We start from the raw sequence: 13,424 nt of genomic DNA, 5'->3' as shown, positions 1-13,424 counted from the left end.
CAATGAGCATTGATGAAAAGGAAGAATGCCTAATAGAGCAATGCTACACAAATACATTACAGTTTATAAAACTGAAAATTACCTTTTTGGGCTCCTTGTTATTATCAGCTGTAGACAGTAATCAATATTTGAAGCCAGATAGCCAAAAAATAACCTTTTTTCAAGTTAAAGTTGAATATAAAGTGCATATGCTCTCCCACATATATTACTCTTAATATAAAATCTTATTTCTTATTACATTTATAGCAGACATCAAACCAGAAAGAAGAGCAGAGCTGGCACAGCAAAACAGTTTTCAGATCAATCTTTTCTTGGTGAAGAAAAACAAATGAAATTAGATTGCAAAATCTTGCACTAATAAGACCCTGTCTGTACATGTCCACTTCTCATAGACTATTATGTACATAACCGGTAAGCCAACTAAATTTGCCTTGAGATTGCCATGAAAGGTAACTATGACAATGTAAACTGGGGAAAATAGAAAACCAAGAAAAGCAAATTCATGCTAACACATAACCGAGCCTTCTTTCCTCAAAGGAGTATTCAATCTCTTGAACTTGAACCAAGTCACCTCTAAAAGGAACTGATGAAGGAGTTGGAGGCATTGCCTTAGGAGTTATATTCTCTTCATCTACAACAGTAGTGGCGGCTGTCTTTGAGGTAGCAGTAATGAATGGCAAATTGTTAAATTCTAATGCTTTCAGCAACTTCTTGTTTTGTATATTAGACTCACCTGCGGCATTAGCCACGTTCGATTTCGATGATACTGTCGAACAGACGGGAGAAAAAGGTTGTCGTGTCAAAGGAGATTCTACATCCTGGACACTTCCAGCACCAAATGAGCATTTTCTCATGGGAATACCAGTAACATCAGCAATATTGAGTCCTCTTCTAGCTGCATGAACATGAAAATCATAAGAGTTTCCTATATGCACATACATATATGGTACATAAAAAGTGCGAAGTATAAAGCTGTTTGTGCAAATTATGTGAAGTAGAAACATCAAAGAAATGCTAGATGTACCAGCAAGAAATTATGCAAAAATCTAGCAGCTGAGATGTGGCTTTGGCCTCCACCTTCAACATCAAAACCAAAAATAAGGGCCTAAACAATTCCTTGGTGCCACATACAGCCTTACCAAAAGGCCATCCATCAAGAGTACTTGGGAGAATCCGTTGGAGAATCTTCGTCTAAAACAAAGGAACACATAAATAGGCATCCAACAATCTTTGAAGTTCTGTTTTAGATGGCAACAAGTTGACACAACCAACAGAGAATCTTCTTCTAAATCCAAGAAAAACATAAAAAGGCATCCGACAATCTTATAGTTCCGCATTAATTATTTTTTGGCACATTACTACATTCTTCTAAACCCTCATGGCTTGTTTGATTTCTGTTTTAGTCCATAAAATGTTTTAAAATCTCAAGAAAATAACAGTTTGTATGAAATGTTTTACAACGTTAAAAAACTGTAATTTGAAAACTAAAAACAGAAATAGAAGTTTTATAGATGAAGTTTTATAGAAACAGAAATAGAAGTCCAAATTATTGTTTTACAACGTTAAAAATCTCATAGATGTTTTGAGATTTTAGTTTTAAAAACTGAAAATAAGAACTGTTTTTAAATCACATTTTGAAAACATGTTTTTAAATTTTTAAATTCTTAAAAACCGAAAACAGTTTTGAAAAAAAAAATGCAGAGAAACATGTCATTGTGTTCGAATCTGACAATATTAAGGTTGCCTTTCTTTCTCAAACGAATAAAAGTATTGGACCTAGAGAACCTAACATATCCCAAACAATCCCCTTGCCACACTTCAGCCAAAACTAAGGGTAACAAATCCTCAACAGATTGCTTCCTTCCGAACCAAACAGGAAGAAAAACGATTATTAAACCCATACATAATAAGGCGAGAGAAGTCTGCAAGCCAGTGGCTAAAAAAGTAGGTGGAAAAAAAAAAAAGTACTCCAGAGAAACTACCTGATGATATATATGAATCTCCATCATCATCTAGGTAATTTAGTGGCTGAATTTGGTGCACTTTGTCAGTCTTCTTTGGGGTGCATGATAGGGTACTTTTCAAATCAGATCTTGGAGTTGAGACTCTTCTACTAGCTGCAATTCCAGTTGGCGTTCGAGGGGTACTACTAGTTGGCGTCCTAGGTGTCTTTTTTACACTCGGGGACTTCTTCAAAGGACTTTTTGACCCATATATTACTTCCTGTTCGGCTATCAATTGTCCCTGAAGTTTCTTCAGGTCCTAAACAGAAATGTAACATTTTAACTAGAGGAGAAAAAACACAAGCCTTCTATTTGTTGGATGATACAAATAGATAAAATTTTGCATGGATTTCAATTTTGAGATAAAAGCTCAAGCTTTTCTTATAACTAGAAAATTTATTTTGGAGAAACATTTAAATGCAATAACGGTCTGTACCCTATGCCTACGGCGTTCTTGCTCCTTTTCTTGTCTTAGTAGTGTGTAATCTTCAAGCATACAGAGCAGACGGATCTAGAAAGTCACATAACAGTACAAATTAGTTTGACACAAAATTTACTTGAGTAACCGACTTATAGAGATGACCTCCAATAATTCCTTATGCCACTATCTCATTGCAGGTAGAGGATACTTACATCATCATACATGAACTCCGCACCTCTATCCTTTTCCCATGCTACAGTTTTTGAAGTCAAATTGTCTACCATTGCTGTGTACAAACAAAATAAAATCAAAAACATGTTCTAAACAAGTAAGAAATGTGCTAAATGTGAATAAGACAAAAGAAAAAGACATTCTACAATCTACACTATTAAACACGCACAGACTCACAGAAAAAACATAATTGTTTTAAAATCATTGAGCTAACAGATATGACCGAGAACTACGGTCTATAAATACCTGGAATTTTGTTAACCAGTGCACGGGCTTTCTCAGCTCGCTTGAGAGTAAGATGAGTACCTCTCCCAGCATTGTAACGATTTTCATCCTGGAAGAAAGACAATAAAATTAATACACTATGAGTTTGACAATTACTTGAGGGAGGACCCACTTACACTGATATCAATATAAACATTCAATTTCACCACCACTGGCGAAATTACGCCAATAAATGTTTATAACAAGTTATTAAACAGTATAGTAAGTGTTCAAGACTGCAACCTAAATCACCTAATGTAAGCTACCAAAACTAGGAAGATGAAAAAAGCTAACCTTGTTGTACTCCTCAAGCCAGGACTCTTCATCACATGCTGACAACCATTTCTCAACCTTTTCAAGTATTTCTTTTCTGCTGAAAGCTTCCTCTTTGACTTGGGCGATCTGAAGTTCAATGCGCTCAAGCACACTAACAGGATCTACAGATCCTGCATAAGAAAGAAGAATACAGACTTAAGGTTTACAGAAGAAATAATTGCAATCATCCAGTGGTATCTCACATGGGAGTTACCAGACTCTATAGCTTCTACAGCATTTTCCACTTCACTATCAATTTCTGGAATTAAACGAGTTCTTCGACAGATTTCCTCTAGCTCTGCTCTTTTCTTCAAGACTAGCTCTTTCATTTTGCTTGATTTTAACTCTTCTAATCTAGATACTTCTGCCTCAACCTGCATGGAATTACCACTGCTTCAGGAATTCGGAACGACAAAGAATTAAGAGATGTAGTTCTTATTTTCTCCAGAAAATTATAACTCACGTAATTGATGAAGTCCTCAGACAAGGTGTTTGGTTCAGTTACTTCATGTTCTGAAGCAGCTATATTACTAGTAACATTCTGAAACCTCTGTTGGTCTTCAATGGGTGTATCCATCAGATTCCAGAGCTCCAGCATTGTTGTCGCTAGATCTTGTAGCTGCCAGACCATAAACAACTCATGACTTTAAACTAGAAGAAATAACATGAATTACAACTAGAGTTATGTTTCATATCTTAAAGAGGCCTTACCTTCTGCATTCTCTGTAATTTTACTTCCCGCAGCTCTTGTATAGCAACAACCAATTTGCCGATGGTGTCATTATTTACACTTTTAGATCCTTCTGAATTTCCTAAACTTGGATGGACTCCACTGGCTGTCTGCTTGAAGTTCAAGCCAAGCACTGAACAAAGAGAATTTAAAGTGTACAGGTGCTCTTGGACCTTCTTGAGACGATCACTCTGCATGAAAAAAAAATCAGAAATGAAGAGTAAAATAGTGTGATAAAAATTTGAAGTATGTGTGTGAAGTAGAAGTAAATATAGACCTTCTCCTTTTGAAGTGCATGAAGCTGTCTGTGCAATTCTTCAAGCTTTCTCAAAGATAAATCAGTTTCATCTACAATGGCTGGAATATATTCTACCAGGCCATAAATCTCATTTGAAGTACTTTGAATCTGCTCCTGGACTTCTACAAAATGATTTCTACGCTCAAGTTTCCTTTTTCTCATTTCTTCCAGTTCTGGGTGAATTCTTGCTAGCTCCTCCTTCAAGCTTCCAGCCTTTTGATCAGACTAGAAAAATAGAGGCAAAAAACAACCAATCCTTTTCTCATTATATCAATTGGATAGCAAATAATCTTGCCAGCAGAATTCAACAGTAACAACTTTGAAATTCAACAGCCACATTAATACATAGTATAGTAATCACTAAAACAGTTTAGATACAAATATGTGCACACACTCTTATTAATGCGAAGAAACTAATTTAATTAATACATCACGAAACCATTCCAAATTATTGTCACACAAATTACATTAAACATGTTTTTATTTACTTAACCTCATTTTTCCACCTGTTTAAGCAACAATACAAATACATGCCCTAACACAGCATTAAAAAAGGAGCAATTTGTAGATATCCAACCTGCCTCATATGTACTGGTCTCTCTGCCATAGCTAAACAGATAGCTGCGAGTTCTGCCTCACAATCAGCGATTTCCTGCCTTAGTTGAGCTCTAGACCGATTAGCTTTATCTACCTTTCTTCGGTATACATCTAGACACTCTTGATCAATCTCAAACAACATTCTATCTTTTTCAGTCTCAGACTCTCCAACTTCACCCCATATTATCTAGTGTGAAAAATAAACCAACAAAAGTATTGTTATATTCACAGTTTACTGAATGCTCTTTAATTGGCTTGTGGAAGGGGGAGTAGCAAAGAAAATTGCAGCAAAATTTATGTGTACCTGAAGCTCTTGAAGAAGTGATTTACATGTTGTTTCAGCTTGCAAAAGAGGATCATTTTGAGATATAGACATTTTGGAACACTTTTACCTACTAAAAAAAGAATGTTCTTTAAACATTCCAAAAGAAAATTTAATAAAGTGAAACTTGCAACACATTAATCAACATTCTAAATAAACTGACTAGAAATTGACTCATCACAGAAATATAAATCAACAAAATCTTGCAGCAGATTTAAAAGTTAAAACCCATGATTAATGATTCAAACAGATAACCATGCAAGAGGAATCATAGTTGTTAATAAAATTACTTAATCCAATGAGGCAAAAATTGAAGACAACCAAACATAACAAATTGAAGCCTGAGATTCAATAGAACTCAAATTCAAACTTAAAAGCAAGCGCGAAGAAACGGCAACCCAAATGGACAATTGAAAACAGAAACACAGACATTACATGACCAATTAAGAATGTGGGAAAGAGGAAAATATAGAATAATCCAATGACCTAGGATGTGAAGAACACAGAAACTACATAGAAAGATGCTAAATTAAGGTTCATGTTTTCTCTCTCTCTCTCTCTCTCTCTCTCTCTTGGGGGAATTTGTGGAACCTACGTTGGAAACTTTTCTGTTACCCGCACTTTCCTTAGAAAATAGAAACCGAAAGGGTTAAACTTTGAGGGAACCCAGAAAGAAAAGAGGAGAAATTTACCAATTTAGTGAAGGAAGTGCTGACCTGTGAATGTGAGCAAAGGGATTGGGATGAAAGGAGGAATTGTTGTGCTTTTTCCTGAGAAAATGACAATGGATTTTCCAGGAAAATGCAGTTTTGTGAGTTTGGGAAGAGAGAGAGAGAGAGAGGGAATGTAGCCGTTTTAAGAAGAATGGGAACCGTTAAGAGCGCTGAGGTTGTATTTTGATTTGCTTTTTTTATTTTTTTATTTGTTTTTTTTCTTGATGTTTTGGTTTTTTTTCACTAATATCACAGCGCCAATCAGCATGAGATTAATCATCTCGAGATTCTATGATCACATTAAATAGGTAGACATCTCCCAACAAATCATTTTTCATAACACCACTCATTGATTGAATCTTCGATGCGAGACTCGTTTGGTATGTTGTATTAGGCAGGATAGTATAAGTTTATCCAACACATTATGAGTTTATCTGTTGGTTGATGTTAACATTGTATTGTATAAGTTTATCCATCAATATACTCATATACATTAAAATGATAGGTTCATTTTACCGCCAAAGTTTTAAATTACGGTTGCAGTGATGGTAATGGTTGCATCACGATTGTATGTCAAAAAAAATTATTGCATCAGGATTGCGTTGTGGTCCTTCGTATTGTGAAAATTTGGGAACAAATGTGGCTTTGTGGCCGGAAGTGTTTGGAACTTGGAAGTGTATAAATGACCAATATTCACCACCATGAAGTAAAGACCCTCTTCAAATGTTTTGAGTTAGTTACTACTAGTATTGATCTCACGTCATGTATAGATGGAATAAGAGTACTTTGTCGATATACACAACACATTTTCATATTTTCTCTCTCACTTTTCTTTTTTAACTACGTATATCACATATTTAAGCTTTTTTATAATCCTGTTTACATTCTAATTCCCTTTTTTCTTTGATTTGAATCAATATACCAAAACTATTTTAATCTTGCATATGTATATACGATAACATAAAATACTAAATTTTCGAGTTAATTTCCAAATCAATCCTTTAAAATTATTTGATATAATTTTTTTATTTTGTTATATAAAGAAACCATAATCATTAAAGAAGATTTTGTCATGTTTTCCGATGTATCGGAAAAAAAAAAAAGAGTTTATCAACATACATCTTTTTTTTTGAAATGACGTCAGCATACATCTTAATGGTATAAAAGTTACAATTGACTTTTATTAATTATTTTAATGTCATTAAAAATCATGTCAAATTAATATATAGTTATTTTTGAAAAAAAAAATAATTAACTTTTATTAATTATTCTAATGTCATTAATAACTATTAAATGCAATATTAATATATTAATTATTTTCAAAAATATGAAATTATTTAATATTTAAATTACTAAAAAATCAAAAATATGAATATGACATCATCTACCTACTAATTATAGTACGAGAGGGAAAGCTTATGAAGAAAGACATAGAATGAGCGAATAACACTTGTTGGAGTTGCCACTTTTTTATTTCGGAAATAGTATATAGTATAGGATAGGATACAGTAGCATAAGTTAAACCATAGTCACTTTTAGCGCTTGTATTGGAGTTATTTCGTCTTTCATTTAATTAATCAGTTTATATTAAAAAAAAACATCACTTCAACCAAATTACAGATACCTACCTACCTCCCAATTTCTCCTCTCAATATGTACTGTATCCGGTATCCACCAGCAATGAAACTTGGTTTCAATCATCTACACAAAGCTAGTCATGCTATGAAGAGGAAACACAAAACAAGTGCAATAAAAAGTAAAAACAGACTTCCTTCATTCCTCATAAAATTCAGTACATGCCCCATGTAGTATACTAAGTGAAACATAACCATAATCCTCATGTTACTAAGAGTTTAAAAAGAGTGAACCTGGGGGGGCGTTTACTATGCATCCCTCTTGGTTACATGTTCAAGTGACATATTCCCGGACTACATACTACAGTATTTATGAACTAACATCTCCTTGGCGTGACAGTAGAAAACTACTCAAAATATACATCAGATACCATGAATTTGGAGATCTTGAATTCCCATTCTACTAGAATGGTGGCACTCCAATTTCCAAACTTTGGCTTCAAAATCCCAAATGCATCTTATACCAAACAGCCAATCGAACTTCCCATCTTCATTTCTGCTCACAAACACAATAGACAAGTAAAGCTCGTACAGTATTTGACAGCTTGGTACATCTATATGCTATAATGTGATAATATGCAATACCCCCTACTGCCCCACAGATATAGTTGAACAAAGAGATGCAATTGCAAAGTACAGGGATCATAAAGGATAATAACAGAAAGATTTAAAGCAAGCATGTTCACTGAGTGTCAGCAGCAAAAAGAATCTATGGTTATTTTAAAAAAGAAGCTGTAAGACAGTGCCACAAGAATTCTGACCCAGAGACTTAACAGTAGTAGATAATATTCAAATAAGTAAGTATATTTTCGTTTACTTTTTAATCTTGAAGTGCATAGTGACGGTTCCAACAGATATTCAAACATAATCTAAGTAGTTCAAGAAAGCAAAAATAAATGGGATAAAAAAGATACAAACTACAATTGCTAATGTCGAGAAAAATGGGGGAGGAGAATACAAGTTGTTAAATGTATCTTTCTACTAGAATCTATTTTTTAACTTTATCCTTGAGATTGATAAACTTAAATTGCGTGCTTTCTATAGCCAGCAATGATGTTGTAACAAACAATCACTACAACTAAGTTAAAAAAACAAGAACAGCAACTCAATTTAGAGAAACAAATCCGAACAATGTAAGGTCATATATGAAAAGAGATATGGATTCATATTGAAAATACAACTGCTCTAACTCATGAACAGATTTAGCATCTTCAGGAGTACTGATAATCGTGAAACTTGCAGAATAAGCTAGCAGCTTACCATGCTAATCTTCTAAAAAATCAAAACTTCTCTATACTATACATCTAATCATCTATGTGAAAAAAACTGACCAGTTTTACCCCTCTTCAGACAGGCACATTTCTGCAAAAGTCACCCTCCTGAGTGCAGAAGGTGAATGTAGCTTGGCTGTCAAGGAAAAAAAATAGATCTCATGCTGCCCTGTCACCTTCATATTCTCTCTTAATGATTTCAAACACAATTTGATTCCAGGTATCTACAGGGCCTGGCATGCACCAATGCAAGCAATCCTGTGGCGGTGGCCTTCCATTTGGGCCGCGTGTTGTAATCTTGTTCGGGTCAGGGCTCCTGTATGGGCCAGGATGACCATCAACCCGGTACTGAAAGGCTTCAGTAATATCCATCAGTCTCATTTTTGATCTATTTGTTGTCTTTTTTATCGCTCGATTAAAACCTGCTACCTGTTGCTCATGCATCGCATCGGTATGCTTATTTTCCACCAACTCACCGGGGGCAAGAGGCTTAACTTTTCCAGTGCATGATCCACCTGTGTTCCAGGCCCCACCCTCGTAGTGATCCGGGGAATAAGAGCGCAAAATTGTGAGCCCTGTATAATTTGGATGTGTAACAAGAGCAGTGAAAACTGTTTCCACAGAAATACCAAATGCTTCAACATTGTTGATCTTCATGTGCCGAGACTTGTCCGGCCACCACAGTTGTCCTCCCACAATCTCGTTGTTCAAAATATATACAGACTGCTTAGCAAACCAATGGCCAGAAGAAAGAACAAGCACATCAAATGTTGAGATCAACTCCATCAACCTCTCATCAGGGGCATCAAGATAGATCTTCTCCACACCAGATGAGGCAAAGTTAAATGGTTCAGTATTGTGTTTGACAAGCCATGACGACCATATCCGTATAACCGTTACAGATGCAGACTTAAAATAATATCGCTGCATGTTACGAGTTCCCTGATTCATGGGTTCTTCTACCTGAAAGATCGTATTTTGCAGATAAGCATCTCACTTGAAAAAAGGAAGTGGGCGCACACACACATATACATACATTCATTTTGTGTGTGTCAGTCCATATATATTATATACATGAAGATCAATCCTGACCTAGAGCCTAAAAATGCCTTTTTATAAGATAATTTGACATTCCAACTTGGTCAATGCTGCAATCAACATATTTGATCTCACTTGAAGATATCAACAATTAATAACTAAATCAAGGCTCCAAGATGCATTAAAGGAGTAACCTTCCTGGAGGTTTAGCCGTATAGCAGTTAATAACTAATAAGTACTAAGATGAGTTCCGTAGAAGTTTCAAATTTAAGCTAGGATTTCATACAACTGAAACCAGAATGTTTCTTCATAACTTAAGCATACCTAACAACAAGAGAGTTAACTTATTTGTGTAGACAATGCCAAAAAGGACAATAATATGTAATAAGTATACACTGTAAACTACATCCTCACATCCATTCAAGAAATATTGGCAGCTATCCCATTTATTTCTACAAAAAGTCATTACACCAAGCTCTTGCAAGGTGGAAAGCAATTTCCTGGGGATTGAGCATCAGTGTCCTTCATTTGTCAAGTGAACTATCTATGATTTCAACGTTTACGTATCTTAGCACCCATATGGATAACCTCAATCATAATTGGAATACTTGATTATGTTGTATGTATCAACTATCATGTATGCCTATGTCCGCTTTAAGAAAATTCAAAATCACAATTTTAAACAGCATAGGAATCATGGGAAGATATTTAAATTTTTTATTCCATCTTGAAATCATTCTATTTGTCCTGCAAATCAGATCAGTAAGGGATAATGAAAATAACCTGCCAAAGAATACACAGCATTGACTCCATCTGGTTCCGAGCCACTGAATCACCAATGAAAGCCAATGTCTTTCCTCTCATTAGCTCTAAAAACTTGCTGGGATCAAATCGTGGAAGGTCACACTGAAGGGGTTTCCATCGCCAGTTCTCATAATCCTTATCAGGCCTCCCATTACCCAAGCAGTTCTGCGTTTGTGTCAGCACAGGGCATGAGTTGTTTGTGTATAATGGTCCTAATGGATCATAGATCCAATTTCCATGGTACAGATCACAGTCTACATAACAATGAAAAACACCAGTCAACAAACTGAGAAGATATACAGTTATACACTAATTCCAAAGCAAATCATTTGAAATAGAAGTTCATAAATCTACTGTCTATGTGAAATTCTTAACTAACAAGATACAAAGGCATATGTTGAGCTTGAGCATATTAAAAAATGCTTAACAAAGTAAAACTGATAAAATGAAACAACTCATGACATTTTGGCTCAATTGCATTCAAAAGAGAATAACATAAAGAAAACCAAAAATAAATAATGTTACATAATGATCATGGGCCTGTTTGTTTTTCATGACTGTGTAAAAGAGTGACTTATTTTTTAGAGATTTTATGTAAAAGAGGTTATTTTTCATTTGGTTACAATTATTTAAAAAAATCTTTATTTTAAAAGGCAGTTATGATTTCTGCTTTTTTCCAAAAACTGCTCACTGTAGTTTCTCAAAATATTAAAAAAAATGTGATTATCTTCAAAATTTTAATTTTTTTCTAAAGTTGAAAAAAATACAGTAAAAGTTTTCAGAAGTGAATATATTCGAAATAAAAGTGCTTTTTCCATTAAAAAGACTATGAGGTCCCCATATAAATTACAAATGGTCAGTAAAATTATAAGTCGAAAACAAGTTTCTGAAAGCCTGCAAGATAACAGCAAATGCAACCTGAATTAACAGAGACAGCATATGATTCATTATTTCACTTGTCAGATGATGCATGAATGGCTGCTGTTAATGAATCTGAAGGAGACAGAAAGATACCTTTTGATGCTGTAAATAGAGTGTTGGACTTATTCATAGAAGCTACTATATTTGGATCCTCCATTCCATTATTATCCGTCACACTGGAAGAATTGGATCCAGCGACTGGAGTAGGTGCAGCTGAAGCCAAATCAATTGGTGAATCGGAGTGAGCAGGCAAGCTACTGTTAATCACATTTGTGCTGTTTCCAAATGAGGTCACAGGATCTTGCGAATTAGAAGTCGCCACAACAGAATTTACTAGGGCATCCACCTCCTTGGATTCTGGAATAATTGGTGAGGCAGTTTCACTGTAGGGTACTTGTGATCTTGATTCAGTATGAGTGTGATCTATCTCGCTATCATTTGACACACCATTGGAAACTTTGGAAGGTTGCAGATCAGGGGATGCTTTACTAGCTGCAAGATCTAAACTTACATTCGCGGTAAGATCGGTAGAAGTTTCATTGATCAGAGAAACTGATATATAAGAATTTTCTGAACTCTCTGAACCATAGAAATATCCATGAAGGGTTGAACCAATAGGGTATGACACCATAGTCCAGCAAGCAAAAGTCAAGAAGAACACTGCTAGTACTCCTACTGAAACCACAATCCAAGAGATAGGTCTTGAATGGGAATAAACTTTGGGGGAACCTTTGAGTGCAGCCCCCCAAGTCATGTCTCTCATTCAATCCACCTAGCTTTAAACTAAACCCTGAATCATAAAGAGTTGAAGACTTTCCTAAAGATAGAAAATACCCACAGGCACAGCTTAGTACAACACAACTTCCACCAATGAATAATACCACCCCATCATCTACAACAATAGATAAAAAAATAATTAAAAAATGAAAAAATGAATCCAAACTAAATGAATGAAGTGAAAATGAGCTGAAAGATGCAACAGTGGAGCAAAAAGGCTCACACTTGAAAACTTGCTCTTGCAGCCAATTAACATGTTACAACAAACTAAGAAATCATAAAGGATCAAACTTTAGCTTCAAAACTCAAACCCCACCAGGAAAAACACATTTTTTTACCCACAAAATTGAAGTAGCAGAAAAGTGAAGTAGCAGAAACCAATTGGGGAAAAGGGGCAGAAACCTGTGAGAGAACTAGCAAGCTCTCATTCCAGAATCTGAATCAAGACAGGAATTGGAACCAGTGATTTGTAGTGCAAAGGGGTGACAAGGAACATCAATGAAATCATGCAGGTTTGTCCTATGGTTGTGGAAGGGTGAGAGGTTCACGTTGAAAGAGATGGTGAGTGAATGAGATTCTTGTGTGCACGCTTTGCATTCCCAAGCTTCAGGTCACAGTTTTCTTGAATTAATTTGGAAAATTGAGAGAATTTGAGGAAGAAATAAGTTGACTTTGAAAATAAATGACTAGGGATGAATCATGAATGAATAAATTTTTCTTTTAAAAGAATTTACTTCTTTTTGAAAGATAAAAGAATTTACTTCTAAAAATAACAATTTGGGTTCGAAAATAATATTTGAAAAGAAAATTTTGTAATTACAGTTAATTTTATCCGTTAATTTTTTCCGAATTGATTTCTGGACCTTCATCATTTCATTTGTCTTCTAACTTTTACTACTCAAGCTATCTTTCAATGACGGCATTGATAGTAAAGTAGAACTATTTTGTAGATATAAATATCTGAATTTTTTTAATTTTATGATTCTATATTTTATTAAAATAAGATTTTTAAAAAATATGATATTTTTTCTAAATATTTGAAACAATAAATATATATTTATAAAAATAATTTTAAGAATGGGTTG

At 34.7% G+C, this 13,424-nt stretch overlaps 2 protein-coding genes across 12 annotated transcripts; both read right to left on the bottom strand.

Moving 5' to 3' along the window:
• Positions 1 to 205: 205 nt before the first annotated feature.
• LOC130738458 (65-kDa microtubule-associated protein 3-like) lies at positions 206 to 6,304 on the bottom strand. 8 transcript variants are annotated; one of them, XM_057590443.1, is made up of 14 exons: positions 5,874 to 6,299; positions 5,164 to 5,254; positions 4,840 to 5,046; positions 4,242 to 4,487; positions 3,946 to 4,155; positions 3,698 to 3,853; positions 3,449 to 3,608; positions 3,214 to 3,365; positions 2,902 to 2,989; positions 2,637 to 2,710; positions 2,440 to 2,514; positions 1,983 to 2,262; positions 734 to 895; positions 206 to 631 (listed from the first exon to the last, which is right to left on the bottom strand). In XM_057590443.1, exons 2-14 carry the CDS (start codon positions 5,233 to 5,235, stop codon positions 501 to 503), a joined length of 2,013 nt encoding a protein of 670 aa, XP_057446426.1. In that variant the 5' UTR covers positions 5,236 to 5,254; positions 5,874 to 6,299; the 3' UTR covers positions 206 to 500. The 8 variants fall into 8 exon arrangements, 7 of the variants coding, with proteins under 7 accessions (XP_057446426.1, XP_057446424.1, XP_057446419.1 ...); XR_009019416.1 differs by lacking the exon at positions 206 to 631 and adding an exon at positions 1,025 to 1,191 and having other exon boundaries at positions 757 to 895; positions 5,874 to 6,304; XM_057590441.1 differs by having other exon boundaries at positions 206 to 895; positions 5,164 to 5,270; positions 5,874 to 6,296.
• Positions 6,305 to 7,644: 1,340 nt separating this feature from the next.
• LOC130738457 (protein YLS7) lies at positions 7,645 to 12,988 on the bottom strand. Of its 4 annotated transcripts, none has more exons than XR_009019414.1 (5): positions 12,678 to 12,988; positions 11,656 to 12,454; positions 10,621 to 10,895; positions 8,860 to 9,762; positions 7,645 to 8,024 (listed from the first exon to the last, which is right to left on the bottom strand). XR_009019414.1 is itself a non-coding variant. In XM_057590435.1 (4 exons), exons 2-4 carry the CDS (start codon positions 12,323 to 12,325, stop codon positions 8,959 to 8,961), a joined length of 1,749 nt encoding a protein of 582 aa, XP_057446418.1. In that variant the 5' UTR covers positions 12,326 to 12,454; positions 12,742 to 12,988; the 3' UTR covers positions 8,663 to 8,958. The 4 variants fall into 4 exon arrangements, 1 of the variants encoding a protein (XP_057446418.1); XR_009019413.1 differs by having other exon boundaries at positions 12,742 to 12,988; XR_009019415.1 differs by lacking the exon at positions 12,678 to 12,988 and adding an exon at positions 12,563 to 12,647.
• Between the last annotated feature and the right edge of the window lie 436 nt (positions 12,989 to 13,424).

The sequence above is a fragment of the Lotus japonicus genome, chromosome 2, assembly GCF_012489685.1.
Source record: "Lotus japonicus ecotype B-129 chromosome 2, LjGifu_v1.2".
Lineage (NCBI taxonomy): Eukaryota > Viridiplantae > Streptophyta > Magnoliopsida > Fabales > Fabaceae > Lotus > Lotus japonicus.
Note: the sequence above shows the minus strand (reverse complement) of the source record. Positions and strands in the feature narration are given on the sequence as shown.